Source organism: Ochotona curzoniae, unplaced genomic scaffold, assembly GCF_017591425.1.
Source record: "Ochotona curzoniae isolate NIBS_2020 unplaced genomic scaffold, NIBS_Ocur_1.0 contig_3819, whole genome shotgun sequence".
Taxonomy (NCBI): Eukaryota; Metazoa; Chordata; class Mammalia; order Lagomorpha; family Ochotonidae; genus Ochotona; species Ochotona curzoniae.
This window is the reverse complement of record NW_024466004.1, coordinates 819,088-839,417: the sequence shown is the minus strand read 5'-3', so window position 1 is coordinate 839,417 and position 20,330 is coordinate 819,088. Positions and strand designations below refer to the sequence as shown.

General features: G+C 58.6%; 2 protein-coding genes across 6 annotated transcripts; one reads left to right on the top strand and one right to left on the bottom strand.

Annotated features, from left to right (window-relative positions):
- The first annotated feature begins 257 nt into the window (after nucleotides 1–257).
- SMIM29 (small integral membrane protein 29) lies at nucleotides 258–2,068 on the top strand. Of its 2 annotated transcripts, none has more exons than XM_040983216.1 (5): nucleotides 258–322; nucleotides 1,102–1,282; nucleotides 1,422–1,447; nucleotides 1,591–1,696; nucleotides 1,795–2,068. In XM_040983216.1, the coding sequence occupies exons 2-5, from the start codon at nucleotides 1,172–1,174 to the stop codon at nucleotides 1,840–1,842; spliced, it is 291 nt and encodes a 96-aa protein (XP_040839150.1). In that variant the 5' UTR covers nucleotides 258–322; nucleotides 1,102–1,171; the 3' UTR covers nucleotides 1,843–2,068. The 2 variants fall into 2 exon arrangements, with proteins under 2 accessions (XP_040839150.1, XP_040839149.1); XM_040983215.1 differs by having other exon boundaries at nucleotides 1,777–2,068.
- A 1,211-nt stretch (nucleotides 2,069–3,279) lies between these two features.
- On the bottom strand, nucleotides 3,280–9,655 carry HMGA1 (high mobility group AT-hook 1). 4 transcript variants are annotated; one of them, XM_040983210.1, is made up of 6 exons: nucleotides 9,560–9,655; nucleotides 9,177–9,293; nucleotides 6,482–6,660; nucleotides 5,208–5,291; nucleotides 4,719–4,769; nucleotides 3,280–3,429 (listed from the first exon to the last, which is right to left on the bottom strand). In XM_040983210.1, the coding sequence occupies exons 3-6, from the start codon at nucleotides 6,614–6,616 to the stop codon at nucleotides 3,376–3,378; spliced, it is 324 nt and encodes a 107-aa protein (XP_040839144.1). In that variant the 5' UTR covers nucleotides 6,617–6,660; nucleotides 9,177–9,293; nucleotides 9,560–9,655; the 3' UTR covers nucleotides 3,280–3,375. The 4 variants fall into 4 exon arrangements, with proteins under 4 accessions (XP_040839144.1, XP_040839146.1, XP_040839145.1 ...); XM_040983212.1 differs by having other exon boundaries at nucleotides 3,280–3,426; XM_040983211.1 differs by having other exon boundaries at nucleotides 5,208–5,288.
- Between the last annotated feature and the right edge of the window lie 10,675 nt (nucleotides 9,656–20,330).

Genomic DNA, 20,330 nt, shown 5'->3' with positions numbered 1-20,330 from the left:
CTGCGCCTGGAACCCAAGCTAGGCGGCTTGGGCCCGGTGCACGCCGGGAAGCGCGGCCGCCCCGCCCCGCCTCCTTCGCTGCGCGGCCCTCGGCTGCCCCCTGCCGCCGCCCGGCGGCCCTGCACGCCAGGTAGCTCCTCGACCCCGCCCTGCGCTCCGCCCACCCCCGCGTCATGATTGGCGGCCGCCTTCCGCCCCGGGATTGGCTGCGCCCAGGGCTGAGGCTCCGCCCCCTCCCCGGCCCTTTGATCACGCGCTGCGGGCTCTTCCGGGGCCGGGGAGCCGGGCGAGGGCGTTGCTGTCGGGGCTGCCGCGGCGGGAGGTAAGGCATGGCCGGGCAGCCGGGCAGCCGGGCAGCCGGCATCCCACGCGGCCCGGACGCTGGGCGGCCCCTCGGCGCGCCGCACACTCCCACCCCGTGCCGGGGGAACTGCCTCCCTCCTGCCGAGGCTGGCCCGCATCCCGACGCTCTCCCCACCCTGGCTGCGGGGCCAAGCCCGGTGCCCCAGGGACACAGGGCGGCCGCTCGGTGCTGACCCTCTGATGGAGGCCGCGGAGACCCCTGGCCCGGGTCCTCGGCCCACCTGCGCGATGCCGCCCCGGACCCACTCCACCTCTGCCCTCCAGACCAGGAGGGGAGGGACCAGGGCGGGTCCTCGGGGCGGGGTAGGGGACCAGAGGGAGGTGACATCATCTGCAAGATACGGTCCAGCCCTAGCCGCTGTGTCCACCCTGGCACTTGGGCCCACTGAGATGTAGGGCCGTGCTGGGGGGACACGGGGAAAAGTAAGGTGCGCAGTCCATAGCTGAACCGTGGAGACTGGGCCCGGACTCAGGCAGGCTTCCTCCGATGCTCCTACTTCCCATTGCAACATAGGACCTCCCTATGCTTTGCACCCCCGGGTAGACCTAGCAGCCAGGGAACCAGGCACTTGCTCCTGACCTCTGCCCCAACCAGGTGGGGATTGCAAGCGTTTGGCCCCTTCCTGATGTAGGGATAAAGGTGGGCATGGGGGCTCAGTTGCCCTCCCACGCCTGGCCCGTGCAGCTCTCATCCAGGTGTCACTGAGTGCCACTGTAACCTCCTTTTCTCTTGCCCAGGGAGCCCAGAGGCGCCCTCCCAAGGCGCCGCTGCCCATGCTGACCACCGGGCCTTCGACCTGCCGATGCCATGAGGAACACCACAGCGCCCAGTGCTCCCCAGGCCAGCAGTGACTCCTTGGTGGGCTATGTGTTGGGCCCCTTCTTCCTCATCACCCTGGTCGGGGTGGTGGTGGCAGTGGTAAGGAGTCTCCTCCACACACCCACACCTTGACCAAGCCTGGCTGAGCAGGCATAGCCCTCCAGGGAGGGAGGGAGAGGTGCGGGAGCCCTGGCCCGCAGCCTTCCTGTGCACAGCAGCCCCCACTGCTCTGTTGCAGGTCATGTATGTCCAGAAGAGGAAACGGTGAGTGCCCCTGGCTCTGCATGAGCTTTACCCACCAGACGCCCCCTGGCCCGGAATGTTCACCTGACTGCCTGGGAAGAGGGTAGGAGCCCAGGCAGGTGTTTTTCAAGGACAGGGGCTGAAGGCAGTCCTGTGCTCCCCAGGGTGGATCGGCTTCGCCACCACCTGCTCCCCATGTATAGCTATGACCCAGCAGAGGAGCTACATGAGGCTGAGCAGGAGCTGCTCTCGGATGTGGGAGACCCTAAGGTGAGTACTTGGGGGGCAGGGACAGCCAGAGCAATGCCATCCTGTCACCTCCATCAGTCCTGAGACCGCTGACCCCACAGGTGATCCATGGCTGGCAGAGCGGCTACCAACACAAGCGGACACCCTTGCTGGATGTCAAGACCTGACACCCCCAACCCGGCCCTTCTGGACCTTGGGGTCCATCCCTCTTCCCACCAGCCCCACAGCTGAAACCCCACACCCACCTGCAAGCACTGATGGGTACCTCCTGGGGTAGAAGAGCTAGGAGCCAACCTGGCCCCTATAGGTTAATCCCCACAAGGGCTTTAGGGTGATGGACCCAGATGTATAGTATTCATTATATATTTTGTAAATAAAATGTTTTGTGGCGGATTCCCTCCAGTGGGTTTGCATTACACTGGATCCCATCTCACTTGTCCCCCTTCCCTGGAACCTTTGTTTTTACACGCCCTGCCTGTGGCCCTGGAGCACACACCACTCCTTTCCAGAAAAGGATTTTTTTTTTTTATTCAAGTAACTGCAAATAGGAAAACAAACAGGGAGCCCCAGGCTGGGCCATAAAATGGCCACCCCTTCCCGACAGAACAGGGGAAGAAGGTGGCCCCTACACCCTTCAGGATCAACACGGGCCCCCCTCACTCTGCTGCAGCACCCTAGGGGCAAGGCCCCACCTTCCCTGGGACTGGGTGTCAGTAACCCAGCCTGCTGCGCCCCAGCCCCCTGGTTCTGGGGGAGGGCATGTGGGCAGAACAGAGGGAGGCAATGAGGATGAGTGTTGGGCGCTGACAGCAGTGGTGATGGATGTCAAAGAACAATACATGGAACAAAAAAACAACTGTCCAGAGGTAGTTTGTGAACAGAGGAGAGATGGAACCAGAACCTTGGGGGCTGGGGAGGAGCAGAAGATGGGAGTGGGCAGGGCTAGCTCCTTGTTAGTGCCCCATGTGAGGAGTGGGGAACAGGCCTACAGCAAAGCGGGATGGGGAGGGGGCTGCCACAGGGACCATGGGCCTCACGTGGACCAGAGATGGCCCTTTTCCCAGAGTGAAGGCAGGGTGGGCTGGCAGCTCCTGTACTCGCCTGCCCTCCTACATCCTGGAGGGCTACCCAACCTAGCGTGGGAACTGGGCAAGGTGAAGAAAGAAAAATGTATGGGATCCCCACTTGGTGACAGAGGTTATTGGGGGGCGCTCTTGGTGGGCTAGGCATCCTCCTCCACTGACCACACCTGCTACTGCTGGGGCAATGGAGTGGTGCATGTCAGAATGAGATGGGGCCAAGGCCCCTTAAGGCCAGGGGAGCCCTCCCAGGGCCCTCTTCAGAAAGCCAGAAGGAACAGTGGAGCAGAGAATGGGCCCACAGAGCAGTGTTCCCACCGGCAAGGGAGCGGGACACAGCAGGTGCAGGGTGCGGCTAAGTGGGAATTAGCCTTGTCCAGGAGGGCAAGTGTGTGTAATGGGAGGGGTTGCTGGGAGCAGAGGCCAGCAGGAAGCTGCTCCCCACGGGACCGGGGGCCTTACAGCGGTTGGTATGCTGTGTAGTGTGCAGTGGCGAGGAGGGAGCAGGTGGGGGTTCCAGGGGCCTGGGGAAGTGGGGTGGGGGCAGTGGGAGCTGAGCGAAGCTGTCCAGTCCCAGAGGAATGCTGCTCCTTGGATGACGGAGCAGGCGGCACGGCGCGGTCACTGCTCCTCCTCAGAGGACTCCTGCGAGATGCCCTCCTCTTCCTCCTTCTCCTGTGAGGTGGACACAGAGCTCTGGGCTGGGTGCCCTCCTCCTCCACCCCCGGAGGCCGGGCCCCACCCCCTCCCCAGTGAGTCAGGGCTGAGTGTGTGGGTGACTCAGCAACCTCCAAGGCTGGGTTTCATTCATAAAAAGGAAGAATTTTTTAAAAGGAGGGGGGGAACCACACACACTGTTCTCACAGAGCCAGGAGCCAGGCCCACTTGGCCCACGGAGGGTGGAGGGCAGCTTGGCCTGCCCTGAGGTGTCCAGCTCTCTAGGGAGGAGGCCACAGGGAATGGGGAGGCAGGAGGATGCTGAGTGCCGTGTGGGTACAGGGGAGCCAGGTGGCCTTGGTCCATGGGGAGAAGGTACTGGGCTGCAGACCCAGTCCCTCTGGGGTGGCCGAGGGCTGACCCCAGGCCAGGGTGGGGAGGAAGGGGAAGTGTGTGCCGTGGGCCCACTCACTGGGCGGGAATGTCGGGACACCACACGGGCCTACAGCCCCCGTGCCAGGCACAAACTCCAAAACAACTTGTTTCCTGTTACTCACCCCTGGGGCCTGGCCAACAGCACCCCCTAGCCCCCCCCAACCAGTGGTGGCTCAGCTCGAGGAATGAACACCTTGGGGAGTTGGGAATGGAGTAAGGGCCAGGAAGGTTGGCTCTAGCTGCAGAGCACCCCAGGAACTATGGACTTTGCCCACCACCTACCCCATCATGCTTGGGGAGCCAGGCACTGTCTCCCCTTGAAGTGGGGTCCTGTGTCTTTGTTGCTGCTTTCTTTTCCCAAGAGAACCATAGTGGAGGCAAGCTCACTGCTTCCCCAGGGGCTTCCTCTCTAGGTGGCGGCAGACCAGGTGACCTCCCAGGTCCTACCACAAGCTTCAGTGGGTTGTAGGAGTTGAGGCAGAGAACTAACCCCCTTCCACTGAGGTGGGGCTATCAGGCTGGGCCTGGAGGACCCCTGACAACTCAGAGGCTGGTGTTGGGGTGTGGCGAGCTAGGAGTTAATCTGCTACTTGGCATGCAGGAGCATCGCCCATCAGAGCAAGGTTTGGCTGCTGGTTCTAGCCTGGCCCAGGCCTGGCTGGTGTGGCAATTTGGGGCAGGAACCAGCAGACAGATCTGTGTCCCTTGCAAACTCCCTTCCTCCTTGGGACCTCTGCATAATCTACCCCAGCATTCCTAGCTGCACACACAAGTCAGACAGTGGGTGCAGGGAATGAAGCACCATGACCCCTCCAACAGTCTCCCCCTGAAACAGACAAGGAAGGAATCAAAGCTCCTGCTTCTTCACCTACCAGTTTTTTGGGTCGGCCCCTTGGCTTCCTTCCTGGAGCTGTGGTGGTTTTCTAGAGGGTCAGAGAAAATAGCTCCAAAGTCAAAACACTCAGCACACTGTCCACTGCCCAGTGCCCCACGCAGGGGCCAAGGCAGCCCGGAAGGGGCCCAGCTGGTGGTGACTGGGCAGCCACACTCACCCCCCATCCACACATGCCCCCCACTCCAGCCCCCACCCGTGACTCAGAGGATATGAGTAGTGTCTTAGGAAAATAAATAAATAAAAGCAACTTTTCTGAAAGGCTGATACCACTGGGGACTGGCCTTCCTTGCTTGTCCCCACCCACCCCTCCCAAGTGCAGGGAACCCAGGGGGAAGGTAGCATCCTCAGACCATGCACTCAGGACTGCCGACTCGGTTTCCCCATTATGCTAAACAGCACCAAGCCTGCAGACACCGAGTCATCACCCCCTCACCCACCCAGTGGGGACCCACTCCCCAGGCCTCACCCGGGTCTTGGCAGCACCCTTGTTTTTGCTCCCCTTTGGTCGGCCCCGAGGTCTCTTGGGTGTTGGCACTTCACTAGGCTCCTTCTGCAAAGACACGCAGGGCACCCCATGTCAGTCACCACCTGTCCTAGCCCCTCTGCCCCACCCAGCAGGCCTAAGTCAGCAAGAACCACCAGTGCCTCAGGCACCCACAGGTACCTCAAGGCCTCTGCTGGCTTGTCTTTGCAGAGCCCTCTGTGCTTTCCTTGGGATCCATGGGAACATGACAAGAGGTCCTAAGGCCCCTGGGAAAGGCAGCACAGGGCCAGAAAGATACCGCTAAGCAGTCCTGTCATTCAGCTTGGGCAATGTGCTGAGCACAGGAGCCTCGGTTTCCCAACCTTTCCTTGCAAAGTGTCAGGAACACTGAATGGCTGTGTGGACAGCTCCCAGCCGTGGGTCACAGTGGCTGCCACCCCCTCCAAAGGCACATGCTCCCTCCTGAGGCCACAGATAACGGGGGAGTCCCTCTATTTCAGGCTCTGATGGGAGCAGGCAAATCCCAGATTCCTCCTGGCTCATACCTCCTATAGACCCAGAGGCTGGGAGGCTGTGCAGACCACACTCCACCCTACAGAAGAGCTTGGAGCATAAGTACCTGTCCCAGGATCTGTACAACCTTGTACCCTCTCCTAACCTCCGCTGTCCCTCTGCATAGAGAACTTAACGGGCCCAGCCACCCCTTGCTTGGGAGACAGCTGCCTCTGTGGAAAGCCACGGTTTCCACCCTGGGAACAGGTGCCCCAGCGATGCCCAGTTGGCCACGCTCCCTGGATGCCTCCTGGTGCCAGGCTGGCTGTCTCACCCCTCCGCCATGGGGGTGGGGGCAGCACTGTGCTTCTGACAGCCTCTGCCATCAGCTCGCCCAGTTGCAACGTCTAGTGCTTCCGTTTCCATGTGCAGAGCCAGGCTACTACTACAAGTGTGGCCACCACCAGGCGCCGTGACCAGCAAAGAGCCATCACAAAATCGACAATAAGCACTTAGAAACCTTCAGGCCAAATGGAGTCATTTTATGTTTCGTTTCTGTCAACTCATCTTTACATCATCACTGAGTGTCCACCAAGGACTAGAAACGCAGAAGCTCCAGCTGCAGGTCCAGCTGCAGGTCCTCCGGAGCTCCATGTCGGGTGGGAGCAGGATTCCACACCACCGCACGTGTCCTCACCTACTCAGACACCAGCCACTCCCCATTCCCAGAAGATAAACTGAGGCAGAAACGTGTGGACACCCACCTGGCTCCCTACCAGCGCGGTGCCAGGACTCACCGGAGGCTGCTTGCGCGGCCTGCCCCGGCCTCGCTTCTCCGTGCCGTCCTTTTCCTGCTTGGAGGCCAAGGGCTGGCTGGCCTTCGAGCTCGACTCGCTCATCTTCCCTTCTCTACAGGACAGGCGGAGGAGAGATGGCTGGGATGCTGGGAGACAAGAGCCAATGTGATTAACAAAACATCTCACTTGAGTTGCTTCCGGCCCCACCCCACAGCTCTGGGGACTCCCACTCTGCCCACCCCCAGCATGCTGCCACTGGGTGGGGCAGGGCCGTTGGCCTAATCAGCTCCTTATCTTCTGCTGAGAAGGGCTCTTTGTTGTCCTGCCCAGACACCACCCCCACGGGCCCTGGGGGCGGTGCCCAAGAGGTACAGCCAGCCCAAACCTGGCAGCATGGGAGAGACTGCCCTGGGACAAAGGTGTGTGTGTGGGGGGGGGTCCCACGCTGCCAGGATGGAAGACCACAAGTGGCTGTTCAGAAGGGGGAGGAGGCAGCCCCCAGCTCAGCTGCAAAAAGCCAGGGCTGATATTCACCCAGCAGTTCTCTACTTTCTCCCATGCTAACACCTCAAGGACTCAGACATGGGCACAAGCAGGGGAGGACAACGGTGGCTCCTGTAGTGGTTGAGGTGGACAGGCTCAAGTCTGTGGGGACTGAGCCAGCCCAACCCTGGAGGTTTCACCAACGAGCCGATGCCTGCCCTTAGCGCGGGGAGAGGCAGTTAATGATAAGGCACCTGTCTCAGCTACCTCTCCAGGCCGCACTGGGGCTCAAGCTCAGTAGTAGTTTATAAAACTGAAACCTCAGAGAGAAGTTTGCACTAGAACCACAATGAGAATTCGTCCAGTTAAACACGACTTCTCTTTCCTTCTTGGATTTTTGAGGCCATTTCCAATTTTACTCAGAAAGGGGGAAATTTTTCTTTCTGCAAACTCACAATGTTTGGGGGGACTCCAGGCCCCCCATCCTCCAGCATAGAGAGCCCCAGCAGACGGCGGGACTTTGTCTGGTAATTATACTATTTTATAATATCTCAGGCTGGGAGACCCTTTCAAACAAGGTGGCTGATTTGCTGTGCTCCGTCATTAGTGGCTTGGCCTGCTCTGTAATTACAGGCCGTGATTAGAATCTTATATTACACCACAGGTCCCCCTTCAAACTCAACATCCAAATTAATCAGCTAAATGAGTGCTGACCTCACAGAAGGTCTTGCCTAGGCCCCCTGGCAGGGGGGGCTCCAGTTGGGCGAAGCCCCTTCCTGAGTTCTTAGAGAGCCATGCAATGGCCTGGGCTGCCTGCTCCCCACCCAGGCCCTCTCGTAGTTAAGGAACGCTGGTCTCTTGCACCTGCTTCTAAACACCATGGAGGTCAGGCAGGCAGCAGCCCCATTTCGGGCCAGCCCCCATCCTCTGAGCTCCTGAACGCCCGCGTGGGCCTCAAGTCCCTAACTACTGTGCACACACTGTGTGCTGCTCCAGTGCTCCAAGACCCCGCAGCAAAGACCCCAATTCAGCACCTTAACAGGCTCTTATTTTGCATCAAGAAAAAAAGTCGCCCAGAGAAGCCGGATGAGTTTCCCAAGGTCACACAGTAACCCGGCGAGCAGGATGGAGGCGATTGCTCCCAGCCCGCCACTTCAGCTCCCTCACCTAGAGGCCGCTTAGCGGACGCGGGCTACGGACCCAGGGGGCGTCGGTAAGCGCGCGTGCCGAGGCCGCCCGGCGGGAGTGCGGGGGGGAGGGGCGCAGGCCGGCCCTGCAGGCGCGGGAAACCGGCGCACCCCGACCGCATGCACCGCCACGCGGGTGCACCCGGCCCCACTTCCTGCCAGAGGGGGCACCCAAGCCCGCCCCGGGGCAGGAAACCTGGCGCGCGCCGGCTGGGGACAGGAAGAAAGCCCCCGCCTCTCCTCTCTCGGTGTGCACCGTCCCCGCAAAATAAAACCCCAGGAAAATAGAAACGGGGAGTCCAAGGGACTAGTTCCAACAGAGCCCAGCAAAGCAGAGAAACCAGTTTGTGGGGGCGGAGGGCAGGCCGGGCCCTGGGGGCTGAAGAGGCGCAGCTCGGGCCAGAGGTGGGGTCGAGGTGAAGCCCCAAATCCAGGCCGGCCAACCGGGTTGCACCCGCCGAAGGGGGTGGCGGGGTGGGGGGGAGGAGAGCAGCGGGAAGAAAAGCCAGAGGGAGGAGGCGAGAGCTCCATCTCGGGGTTCCCGCCCAACCCCCTCACTTCCAGAACTTCGTGCGGCTGCGGGGGGCGTCCGAGCCCGGCCGCACTCCCCGCCGCGGCCCGCGCCGCCCCCCACCCCGGCCCCGGCTCGGGCGGGAGCGGCCGCGGCGCGAGGTGCACCGGGTTCCGCCGGGCGCTCAAGTCGCGCTCGCCGCAGCCGCGCGCCCCCTCCCCCACGCGCGCCTCTCCGGGGTCCGCGGCGCGCGCCCCCTCCTCTCCGCACGCAGGGCGCCCGCCGCACCGGGGGAAGAGCAGGGCTGCGGGCGTCCGCCCCGCGCCGCCGCCCGCCCCCGCGGCCCTCCCCCGCCGCCGGCTCGCGCCGCCCCGGCCTGGGAATAAAGCCGGCGGCGCGCGCTGCAGCCCCGGGCGGCGGGGGGCTGCGTGCAGGCGGGGACGGGCGCCCCCCTCCGCCGCGGGCCCCGGGGACGACTCACCGCGAGCTCGGCCGCCGGCCTGCGGTGCGCGCTCGGGGCTGCCGGGAGCGACGGTGCTGGGCGCTGGGGAGGACCGGCCTGGCTCCGCCGCCGCCGCCGCTCGTAGCAAATGCGGATCTGAAACCGGGAGAGAGGGCAGAGGCGCTCAAGAGACCGCCGCCGCCGCCGCGTGCTCGCCGCCCAGGCCCCCGCGGGGTATTTATATGTCACGGCCAGGGCGGGGGGCGACTAGAATATTCTCCCTCCCCCGAAGGATGGCGAGGGGGCAGGAAGCTGGGCACGGCCCGTGCGCGGCCTCAATAAATAAATAATTTAATTAAATTATAGATATGAAGAAGAAGAAAAAAAAAAAAAAGACGCCACCGGAGCGGCCGCGAACTCACGCCTTCTTGGAGCCGCGCCAGCGCCAGAAATAGCCCCGGCTCGGAGTCCCAATTAGAGGAGCGCAGCCCCGGCTCTGGGGAGCTTAAAAAGAGCGACCCAGGGGCAGGGGGGACGGGCCCGCCCGCGCCAGCCGTGTCACCGGGGGCGGGGCCATGCAAATCAGCCCGGGGATTTAAAAGGGCGGCCGCCCGCCTGCCGCCGCCGCGCGGGTGGGTGCTCACGTTACGGGGTTCCGTCTCGCTCCCCGAACGGCCGGGCCGGGATCCCGCCCGCGACCCCCTCCCCACCGTCCCGCGCGCAGGGACTAGGGCAGAAAACAGCCCTGAAGGGGCTCCCGGCACCGTGTGTGTGTGTGTAGGGCGGTCGTCCCCACCGTCTGGGGCCCGGGTCCCGGGACGAGTCACCTCTAGGGGCGTTGACGGGCGCGCCTGCCCCCCGCCGCGCGTGGGTGGGCGTCCGTGGCCGCGCGGGGGGCGGGGGTCGCGCAGAGGACGGAGGGCTCCGCGGCCTACGTGCCGCCCCCTTCCCGCTCCCACCCCGGCCGTTCCGCGGGCTCACAGGTTTCTCTGGGTGGACAGGTGTCGGCACGTGTGTTTGAGCAGCCGCGAGGGCCTGACGGGGGAAGTGCGGTCTTGCCAAATTGAGACGTGGGAGACCCTCGGGTGCCCAGAGGGACGGCTGCGCGCGAGCCGTGCTCCAGGTGCGGCCCTGAAGCGGAACCAACGGCCGGCTCGCTCGCTCGTGGGCTGGACCCCGAGCGGAGGCGTCATTCCGTGAGGGGACTTGGCGGGCGTTTCCGAGGCACGCGATGGCCCCGGATTCTGTCGCCGTTTAAAAAAAAAAAAAGAAAGAAACGAAACGGGGTGGGCCAGCGGCCGCCTGGAAGCGCTTTGCGGGCAGGGACTGCGTTTACGCACGCCGCGCCCGGCTCCCACGGAGACCTGTTGCGCCGGGCAGGGAGGAAGGCAGAGTGAGGAAGATGGCGCTGGGGAGAGCGCGGGCGCCCTGGGAGAGGAGCGGCGCGCCCTGCAGGCCGGGCCGCGGCCCTGACGGGCGCACCTCCCGCGCCTCGGCCCCGGGGCGGCCTTCCACACCTCCCGTGATGCAGGGAATTGCAATGCGGCCCAGTGACACACGGCTGTGACTCATGTTTTTCTTTGCTCCCCTTCTTCCTCCCTGGTCAGGCCCAGGCCCTGGCCCAGCCCCCTCCTCAGGGGGGCGAGCCGGCGGTGGGCGGGAGGGGATCGGGAGTGGGGGTGGCGGGACGCTAGGAAAACCCAGAGCCCGCGGTGGAGGCGGGGTGGGCCTCCCAAGTTTCAGGAATGTTTCAGGAATGTTTCCGGTGGGGGTGGGGATGGAGCGAGGAGTGGGCCCAGCCCCCACCCCGGGGCAGCGGGTGGCGCTCGGGGCCCGGGCAGCACGTGCTCGGCCGGGTGGGGGCGGGGACGGGGGCGCCTGGGCGGGAAGGCGCGGGAGGCCGAGAGCGCGGGTTCAAAGGGGAGGGCGCAGGCCTGAGGCCTGCCGGGTCGGGGAGGGGGGTGTGGGGATGGGCCTGGAGGCCGCCCTCCTCCGCGCGCTGGCTTCCCGCCCCGTGCCCAGGTGAAACGTAGTTCCCAAGAAGTCCCGGGGCCGGCCCACGGAGGGGAGAGGAAGTCACCGAAGGGCGGCCGGGGCGAGGCTGGGGGAGGGGCGGCCGGCCCCTTTGTCTGGAGCCGGGGGTGGGGGTGGGGCGGGGTGGAAGCGCGCCGCTCCCTCCATCTTAGTGCCCCGCGCCGAGAGCGCGCTTAGTAGGCCGTGGGCCGCGTTGGCTGGAGGCCCCTTCAGGTGCGAGCTCAGGGGCCTTGGCAGCGTTCAGCCGAGGCCGCCTTCAGCGTTGGCCACCCTTTGCCCTGGTCCCAGGCCTGTGCCAGCAGCCGGGGGTCCCCAGGCTTAGGCCTGAGGTAGCAGTGAGAGCCCGCGCGCCCCTAGACAGCCCTGCTCGAGGCCGGCCCCGCTGCTATGCCCTTGGAACTAAGGTAGCTAAGATCTTGCAGACCCCTCTCTGAGACATACCTGACCTGGGGACAATTCTTTGGTGCTCGTGGGATACATGGGCGTCTCTGAGAGGGAAACGGGGTTTCCACCTCGAGTGGGCTGTGGGGAAACTTGGCCAACCCTTTGGCCCACTTCTTGCAAGCCTGCTTGATCCTATTTTTCCTATGCTTGTTTGTCTCTCGTCCTGATTTCCTCACCGACTTGTTTTTTACCTTGTATTGTGTGTATTTTTGTAAGCCACCTCAAACTCTTCTCTGGAAGGAGGCAGGTATAAATAAATTCCTAGGCAAACAAATATAGCTAGTTCCCCCTCCAGGATTACCCACACTCTTGAAATCCAAATAACACTCTACCCCCACTTCAGCCCTGCTGGGTTGCTAATGCCTTGTACTTTTCTCTTTCCAATAAGTATTAAACAGAAGAGTGAATGAATGGGAGGGATAACAGGAGTGAAGTGCAGTCTGAAGTGGGTTTCCTGTGTAGAGGACCCAGGTCGGGAAGTACATCAGAGGACGCTGCACAACAGGAAGCGCCATGAGGGGAGGCAGCACCCAAGCACCCAGTGGGTGAACACGGCAAAGTTTCTGGCACTCTTTAAAACCTGAGGGTGGGTACAAGCAGTGAAGAGGAAAGTTGTGAAGGACAGTCTTGAGGTAGGTCTTGATGAGATGTGAGTAGGTGGGTGGTTGTGGAGGATACATCCAAAGCAGGAAGAAGGCCTGGGGTGTCAGCCAAGTTGGCCCAGATTTGAGGGGTGCTGGGTTGACATCTGTGAACCTGTTTTCCCTACTTAGGAAAAGATTCTATCATGATCAGGGTCAAGTGATGCCAGCAGCCCAGTGAATTTGAATGGCTCCAACAGGAATATCCAGGAAGTGGAGGCCTGGATCCACCTTAGTTTTTCTTTTCTGGAAGAGTTGGTGGGAAGACCGATGCAGGTGGCTCCATTTAATGGTTTGTTAAGGACAGTTTGTAGTTCGTCCAGCATAAAACACAATCAGGCTGGTATAGGTAGGTGGAAAGCATCAGGAATTATCCATTTTGTTGTTCAAACTAGCATTTTAAAAACAACAGCAACAATAAAAACGTGATGTTTGTTTTCAGTATTTGAAAAACAAAGACTGAAGCTGTCTTCCAACACCAGGTCAAAGCCCCAAATACCTCCAACAGCCAGGGCTGTACTAGGCCACAGCCAGGACAGGAGTACTCCAGCTGGGTCTCCATGTGAGTGGCAGGGATCCAAGTGCTTGAAACACTTCACCTGCTGCTGCCCAGGGTGGTTAGCAGGGAGCTGTATCTAAGTACAGGAGTTGGGGCTCCTAGCTAGGGAGTCAACAGCCATCATGCTTGCTGCTCAGCATACTTTAAAAGTAAACCTTTAACTGATGACAACTTTCCAAGCACAAGATGCACAAACCATAAATGTTCAGCCTAATGCATTTTTACAAACTTAACACTTGTGTGTGTCTCCTAGGTTAAGACAGAGTACCTCTGGCCATGCTGTCAGCACTGTCCCACCTCCCACCACATTACTCAGTATCCCCTGTTTACATACAAGCGTAGATGGAATCTGTGTGTGGATCGCTGGGGCTTGGTGTCCTCCGTTCAGCTGTGTCTGAAGGTTCTCTATGCTGTTGCAGGTGCCTGCAGAAAAGGAATTCTCACAGCTGTAGTGGTTAGATGGCAGGGCCGCACAGTCGTCCATCCTCATCCTTCCTGATTGAGGGACGTTTGGATGACTTCTGAGTTGGTGCCTTGCATATTCTAGGATAGGTCTTAGTGGATGTGAATGTTTCTTCTGGGTGAGGAATGATGGCCACAGGATGTGTGTGTTCAGCTTGAGCAACAGATGGGACACACAAGTATGGAAGGGACCACTATTAATAGTTACAGGCAGACAGCAGGCACCAACTTGACCTAATCCATCCTGAGTGGAATGGACCCGAGCAAGCCAGAGATAAGCTCACCCTGGTGCGTGGTGTCTACCCGTTCTTGAGTCAGCCAGCTACTAGTGCATCTGTTCATCTGGCACGATCAGGCCTGCAGGCCCTGCTGACCACAAACTCTGCTGCCAGGAAGCCTGGCAGGCCTTGAGTGGGAGGAGGGCCTCTTTGCTTCCAACTTTCGAGGGAAAAATTCTCAAGTGAAAAGGAGGGCGCAGAAGGCAAGCACCTCTCTGCTGTGAGGCAGCTCTGGAACCCTGCTTGGGCCCCAGACGCCAGGGACTCGACTCTTCTTCAGGCTGGACCCAGCGTAAGGAGGGAGTTTGAGGACCGACCCTACCATCCTGGATTGGGGTCACCATGAATGCCTTGATTGCCTGCTTACCCAATACTGCCTTAAATCCCTTAGGTCTCAGTACCTGGTTACTCAGCATTACCGTAAAACTCCTAGAACTCGGACCCATGAGGCCCCCCCCCAGCCTAAGTAAGCTTAGTGACAGTCAGGTTTAAACTGTGTTCCACCAATCCCCTGAGGCACCTTACAGCCCCATCTACCAATCCCTGTTCTCCTCCCTGCGGCCGTAAAAGATGCCTTTCCCCTTTGTTCTCTTTCTGCTCTCACTTTCTCCCTGCCCAGTGCTACCTCCCTGCTACCTCCTGTGGTTCACTTGCTGTGTCTGGTGTCTTGGGTTTGTGGAAAAAATCTAACACCCAGTCCTGCTCCAACCTCGGAAGGAAACGAGAAAGTGAAGTTGATGAGAACATACTGAATACACGGGCTCTGTTGCTCCGTCCACTCCCTGGCACCAATATTATGCTACTGCTCCTGTTTTGCTGGCATTAAGAGAATCTTGGGTGGTTGAAGAGCTTAGGATTCTACCGTGTTTCCCTTGCCCTTATGTTCCAGTCTGTGTTAGCTTGCCACCTCTCCCTAGCCTGGCAAGTTGACTCCTTCCAGCAAAACAGGCCCAGCAGCGTGGCCTAGTGGCTAAAGTCCTCGCCTTGAATGCACCTGGATCCCATATGGGTGCTGGTTCTAATCCCAGCAGATCCACTTCCCATCCAGCTCCCTGCTTGGAGGGGGTTCCTAGCTCCTGGCTTCAGATTGGCACAGCACCGGCTGTTGCGGTCACTTGGGGAGTGAATCATTGGACGGAAGATCTTCCTCTCTGTCTTTCCTCCTCTCTGTATATCTGACTTTCCAATAAAAATAAATAAATCTTTAAAAAAAAAAAAAAACAGGCAGTCACGATGTGTGCTTGAACTAGGTAACTGCAGTTTTTTTTTTTTTAAGATTTATTTATTTTTATTGCAAAGTTAGATATACAGAGAGGAGGAGAGACAGAGAGGTTCCGTCCAATGATTCACTCCCCAAGTGACCGCAACGGCCGGTGCTGTGCCAATCCGAAGCGAAGCCAGGAGCTCTTTCAGTTCTCCTACATGGGTGCAGGGTCCCAAGGCTTTGGAATGTCCTCGACTGCTTTCCCTGGATGGGAAGCAGGGCTGCCAGGTCTAGAACCGGCGCCCACATGAGATCCTGGCGCATTCAAGGTGAGGACTTTAGCCACTAGGTCACTGCACTGGGCCCGAACTGCAATTCTTGTCCTTGAGGGGCCTACGCTGGGTGGGGTGGAGAGACAGACAGGTACAGGGGCCCTTTCCCCAGGGTGGACCTGCTGTAATGGGACCCTGCTGGGGTCCAGGGTGTGGGTAGAACATCCAAGAGGAAGCAGGGTGTCTGACCTGGGCATGGATTTGGGCTGCAGCAACATGGTGGGCTGGTCTGACCTTCAGTACCATTCTCCACACTCCTTTGAAACTAGAATTGTGCATGAGAAGTAGTCTCACAAAAGAACAAAGGAAATCTAGAGGAAGAAAGAAGCCTCATAATGGGGGCTGTGGAGCCCAGGCGTATGGCAACATGTCCAGCTTGGTGGGGCCAGCATGCAAGGAGGTGAGCAGCTGGACCTGCTGTCCCTAGGTCTCAGCTCAGTCATTGCAGAATTTCTTCCTGATTTCCTAGCCCCCTAATGGGGCAGTGGCTAGCAGTGTGCAGCCCTGTTGTCCCAGGAGGCCTAGCCTGCAGCTGGCTCCTCCAGTTCTCCCAAAGGTTTCCTAAGCGCCCAATCCCCAGCGTTAAATCTACGATGTAAGACATGTGTCTTTTCTGCTCAGAATTCTGCATGAGTTTCCAACTCACCAGTGCCCTGCAGCCTGCTCCCTCCCATGCCATCTCTCGTCTCTGCTGCAGCTGCAACCACACCGGCCTTTCTATCCTTTTCTGTTCTAGGCCTGAGCTTGCCACGGGGTCTTTGCACTGGCTGTTCCTCTGCTTCCTCTGCTTGCCCCAACCCCACCTTTCAGGCTTGCCCTCCCAGTTTAGGACTCTGCTTAGCACTGCTTTGTTTATACAGGTTAAGGCTGTGATCTCCCTGGGCCCCTCATTGCATGCTTTAATTATAGCACAAGTTTTTCTAACATCTTGAGGTGAGCAGTTGGGACTCCCCACATCCCCTATACAGGCTTCAGAGCATGACTCCACCCCTGATTCCAACTTCCTGCTCATGTGTACCCTGGGAGACAATAGATAGCAGCTTAAGTAGTTGGACTCTGTCATCTAAATGAGAGGCTCAGCTTATCTCGGGTTCAGGCTCTGTCCTAGCCTGGCCTGTCTGTCTCAGGCATTTTGGAAATTTATCAAAAGGTATAAGAGGACCCCAGATCGGTAGCCTAGTGGCTAAAGTCCTCATCTTGCATGCACCAGGATCCCATATGGGCACCAGTTCTAATCCCAACGGCCCTACTTCCCCTCCAGCTCCCTGCTTGTGGCCTGGGAAAGCAGTCAAGGATGGCCTCAGGCCTTGGGACCCTGCATCCACGTGAAAGACCCAGAGGAAGCTCCTGGCTCCCGGCTTTGAATCAGCTCAATTCGGCCATTACGGCCATTTGGGGAGTGAACCAATGGACAGAAGATCCTTCTCTGTCCCTCTTCCTCTCTGTATATCTTACTTTCCAATAAAATTAATCTTTTTTTTTTTAAGGTGTAAGCTTTCTCACTCTTTAAGCTAAAAAAAAAAACTTCTAATATAACTATATAATCAATTCAGCTGCTTAATTGTTCTCAGTAATGAACCCTATGTGTGGTGTTTTCTGCCCAGCTTTCTTCACTGGTTTGCCAGCTCCCTTTGGTCAGATAAATGTATCTTTTGGGTTTACTGAGATCTCCCTAGGGCCCAGGCACTGTCTGGACTCATAAAATGTGCTGATTGAAGAATGAGTGGCCAGAGTGGTCTCTGTTTTCCACAAGGCCAGGCCCTAGGCCAGGTGGAGAAAGAGTCGCTAGCCGTCCAGAATTAGCTGTTGTCCACGCCCTGAGGGTACACCACGTCTGTGCCGGAGCTGCCCCACACGCTGTCCTGTGGCAGGGCTCGTCCCTGGCGGGTGTTACTTTGGATTTCATAGTTTGCTGCCCCTTGTGGGAAATTGGCTTTTTCACTTGGTCTGGAGTTTATAGCCATCACAAACGGGCAGGCACAGGATAAACCACCTTGTCCTTTTGGCTGGAATAAACTGGCTGGTTCACCCATGGGACAAATTATCAGAGAGCACCTGGGGCTGGATGAGTGTAAGATTTATTACCCTTCTCTCTGAACATCTGCTTTTCAAATTAAAAACCAAATCTTTTTTTAAAAGTGTCTTTATAAACCACTTGAGCAGGACCCTCAGAGCATGCCCCACATAGAGGACCTAGGATGGGTGGGAGGCTGGGTGGGGCTTCTCCTTTTACCTCCCCCTTTACCCCAAATACAGAAAAAAACAAAACAAAACAAAACACCAATAATGTAGAAACAATAGTCTTACCCACTTTCCTGTAGCCCTTAACTCTTTGTGCCCTAATCAGCTATGTAAAGATTGTCAAAAATAAGGTAAAAAAAAAAAAAAAAGTGTCTTTAGAAAGAAAGATGTATTGACCTTTACATAGAACCAGTTATTCTATTTGATGTAAATAACTGCCCATGTTATAGAATCTGCCAAAAAAAGAGCCCAAACACTGTACCATTTCCTCCCTAAATAGCCAAATATAGATGTGTTTTACCAGTGGGGAGTCTGTGAAAGCCCATCCATGTGAGCCAAGGAAGAAGTGTGGTGGGGCATGTGAACTTGTTTGCAGATACTGGAGTATTTTCTGGGGTCTGGCATGAGATGGGGACTACCTTCCCAGCAGTACACCAGGATTGGGAGTCAGTTTTGGCTCACTAGCCACTGTAACAATGTGTGGTCTCAAGTCCTAAAACTTTTAAGCCCCTTGTCCCCTTTCCTTTCATCATACACATTTACGGAATAGGCCCTGAGGTTTTGGGAGGATTCTTATCTGTCTTCAGCCTCTTATCATGTCAGATTCTTGCCTGCTTTCTAAGCCAGATGGGAGACTGGCTGTCCCCAGACCCCGGGGCCTCAGGAGTGACTGTTCTGGAGCCAGTATTGTGGTACAGCTAGTTAGGCTGCAATATGCAAGGTTGGCATTCCCCATGAGCACTGGCTTGAGTCCTGGCTGCACTGCTTCCGGTGCAGCTCCCTCCTGGGAAGGCAGTAGACAATAGCCCAAGTGCTTGGACCCCTGTCATCCACGTGGGAGGCCTGGATGGAGTTCCAGACTGACAGCCCCGGATATTGTGGCCATTTGGAGAGTGAACCAGTGGATGGATGATCTCTCTCCCTCATCCCCAACCTCACCCCTATAACGCTACTTTTCAGATAAAACAAATCTTTGAGAAATGTTAGAGTGGCTGTTCTCCAGTGGGAAGGCACCCCCACCCCCTCTTCCAGCCTGGACTCAGGGTTCTCTAGCCTGGTCCTCTTTGCTACTGCAGGCTGTGTGGTTCCTGAAGCTGTGTCCCAGCCTGGGGAAACAGGTTCTGGGTGTCACCAAGGCAGGCTAGCACACTGGGCCGCCTCCACCCTTTCTTGGGGCTGCCCGTGTAGTCCTGGGGTCTCCAGCCTGGGACTGGGCAGGAGACGGTGCTGCCTGCTGGATCCCCTAAGCACATGCTGTCAACCCCAGGCAGTGGCTGAAGTCTGCAGAAGGAACTGAGAGCAGGGTGGGAGTGGAAGGGCAGGGGCCCAGGCAAGGGGAAGCAGTGGAGAGGGGCCCACACTACACTGGAGATTTGTCTCAGTCGCTGGGGCTTTGTTTGGTTTCTCTCCACATCTCAGACCTGCATCAGGGCCTAAGGGGGCCTTGGCGCTCAGCAAAAGTTTGGTGAATGGATGGATGAATGGGATCCAAAGGGCTGGGGGAGGGGTGGAGGAAGTAGTGGGGGAGGGAGAGTAAGGGAGAGAGAGGTCGTGGGGGAGGGGAGGGAAGCGGAGGTCACCTCTGGCGGGAAAGCAGAGGAGGCGGGAGGCAGGCTGAGCCGGGCGAGCCTGCTGGTCTGGAATCTAACTTAAGGATGGCAAGGGGAAAGGACCCAGCGGGTTCTCCTGCCACTCCACCCCTGGCCCCGCCCCAAACTGCTAAAACCTGTGCCCGCCACTTGGCCTACCCAGCCCTACCCCACGAGTCCGGGGGTCTGCATGTCCTCCAAGACAGAGTCTCTATAAATCACAGGGGCCATCTCTTTGTTATTGTGGTTGTTTTCACTTTCTAGAAGCCTCGCCACCAGGGGTCTGTGACCCTGTGGGACCCAAGTGGGGCAGCGTGGCTCCCTGCCTAGACTTAGAACTGGGAATGCTCTGGAGAGGCTGGGGGCCTGACTGTGAGCTTCTGAGCAGAGGAGATCCAGGGAGCTGCCCCCTGGTAGCCGCCAGAGACTCGTGCAGGAAACCATGGAGTTGGCTGCAGGCAGTGCCAGGTCGAAGCAGCTGACAGTCAGGTTTCTGGGTCACACCGTCCGGAGTGTCCTGCCAGTTCCCAGGCCTTGAGCAAGGGGCAAGGCCCAGGCTTCTTTTTACACACTTCCAGGCCTCTTCCCTTCCCCTACCTCCTGCCTGGCTCAGGCCAGACGTCCCCCAGGAAGGACTGACTGGAGATCATCCTGAGATCCTCACATTCAGGGTCTGATGGCCTGTATACACCAAGTACAGTTGGGGCAAACTTTCATGGTCCCCGAAATTCCCTGCCACAGCAGCCTGTGGGTGTGTGCCCTCTTCAGCCTGCGCCCTGGGGTCTATTGCACGGCAGTGTTGAGGGCAGGCTTTCCTCCCAGAGGTGAAGTGAGGTTGGCACCCGACACCTGGTGCTTCTACCTAACTCAGCCTTGGCCCGAGGGTTCTTGGTTCTCTGGAAGTAGGCTGTTCCTGTCCTTTCAGAACTCAAGGCATTCCCAGGAGCCAAGTGCCTTGCTGTAGCCAGGGGTAGAACCAGCTAAAAGAATGAAGGGTGCAGTGGTGACCTGGGCTATGAGATGGCCTTTGGTGGGCAGCGGGAGTTGGGCAGGAGAGACCGTGATTGTGAACTTGGGAGGCTATGCCCTGGGCCCTGCTGCAGACAGCTAGGAGTGATAGCAATGGCTTTTCATGAACATCTTTTTGGGTCCCCCCAATCCACTCAGAGGGAAGAGTGTGGTACCCTCACTTTGTAAGTGTGGAAATCAGGGCTCAGCAAAGTCAGGCCAGCAGCAGATATCCAATTTCAATCCCTGCAGATCTCCCGTGCTGCTTGGCTCCAGTCCTTATCTCCCTGGTGGGACCAGCCATCTCACCCTACTGATCTGGTCTCCTGTTCCTGAGAGGGCCTTTCCCTTCCGTGGGGCTTGCTGTCCGTGACGGTAACCACAAGGCACACATGATGACA

Coding starts and splice junctions, on each gene's coding strand:
- SMIM29 (XM_040983215.1), top strand. CDS start 1,172: ATGAGGAACACCACAGCGCCCAGTGCTCCCCAGGCCAGCAGTGACTCC. Junction 1,283..1,421: donor TCGGGGTGGTGGTGGCAGTG/GTAAGGAGTCTC, acceptor GCTCTGTTGCAG/GTCATGTATGTCCAGAAGAG. Junction 1,448..1,590: donor TATGTCCAGAAGAGGAAACG/GTGAGTGCCCCT, acceptor TGTGCTCCCCAG/GGTGGATCGGCTTCGCCACC.
- HMGA1 (XM_040983210.1), bottom strand. CDS start 6,616: ATGAGCGAGTCGAGCTCGAAGGCCAGCCAGCCCTTGGCCTCCAAGCAG. Junction 5,292..6,481: donor CCGCGCTGGTAGGGAGCCAG/GTGGGTGTCCAC, acceptor GTGTCTTTGCAG/AAGGAGCCTAGTGAAGTGCC. Junction 3,430..4,718: donor GGGGCCGACCCAAAAAACTG/GTAGGTGAAGAA, acceptor TCCACCTCACAG/GAGAAGGAGGAAGAGGAGGG.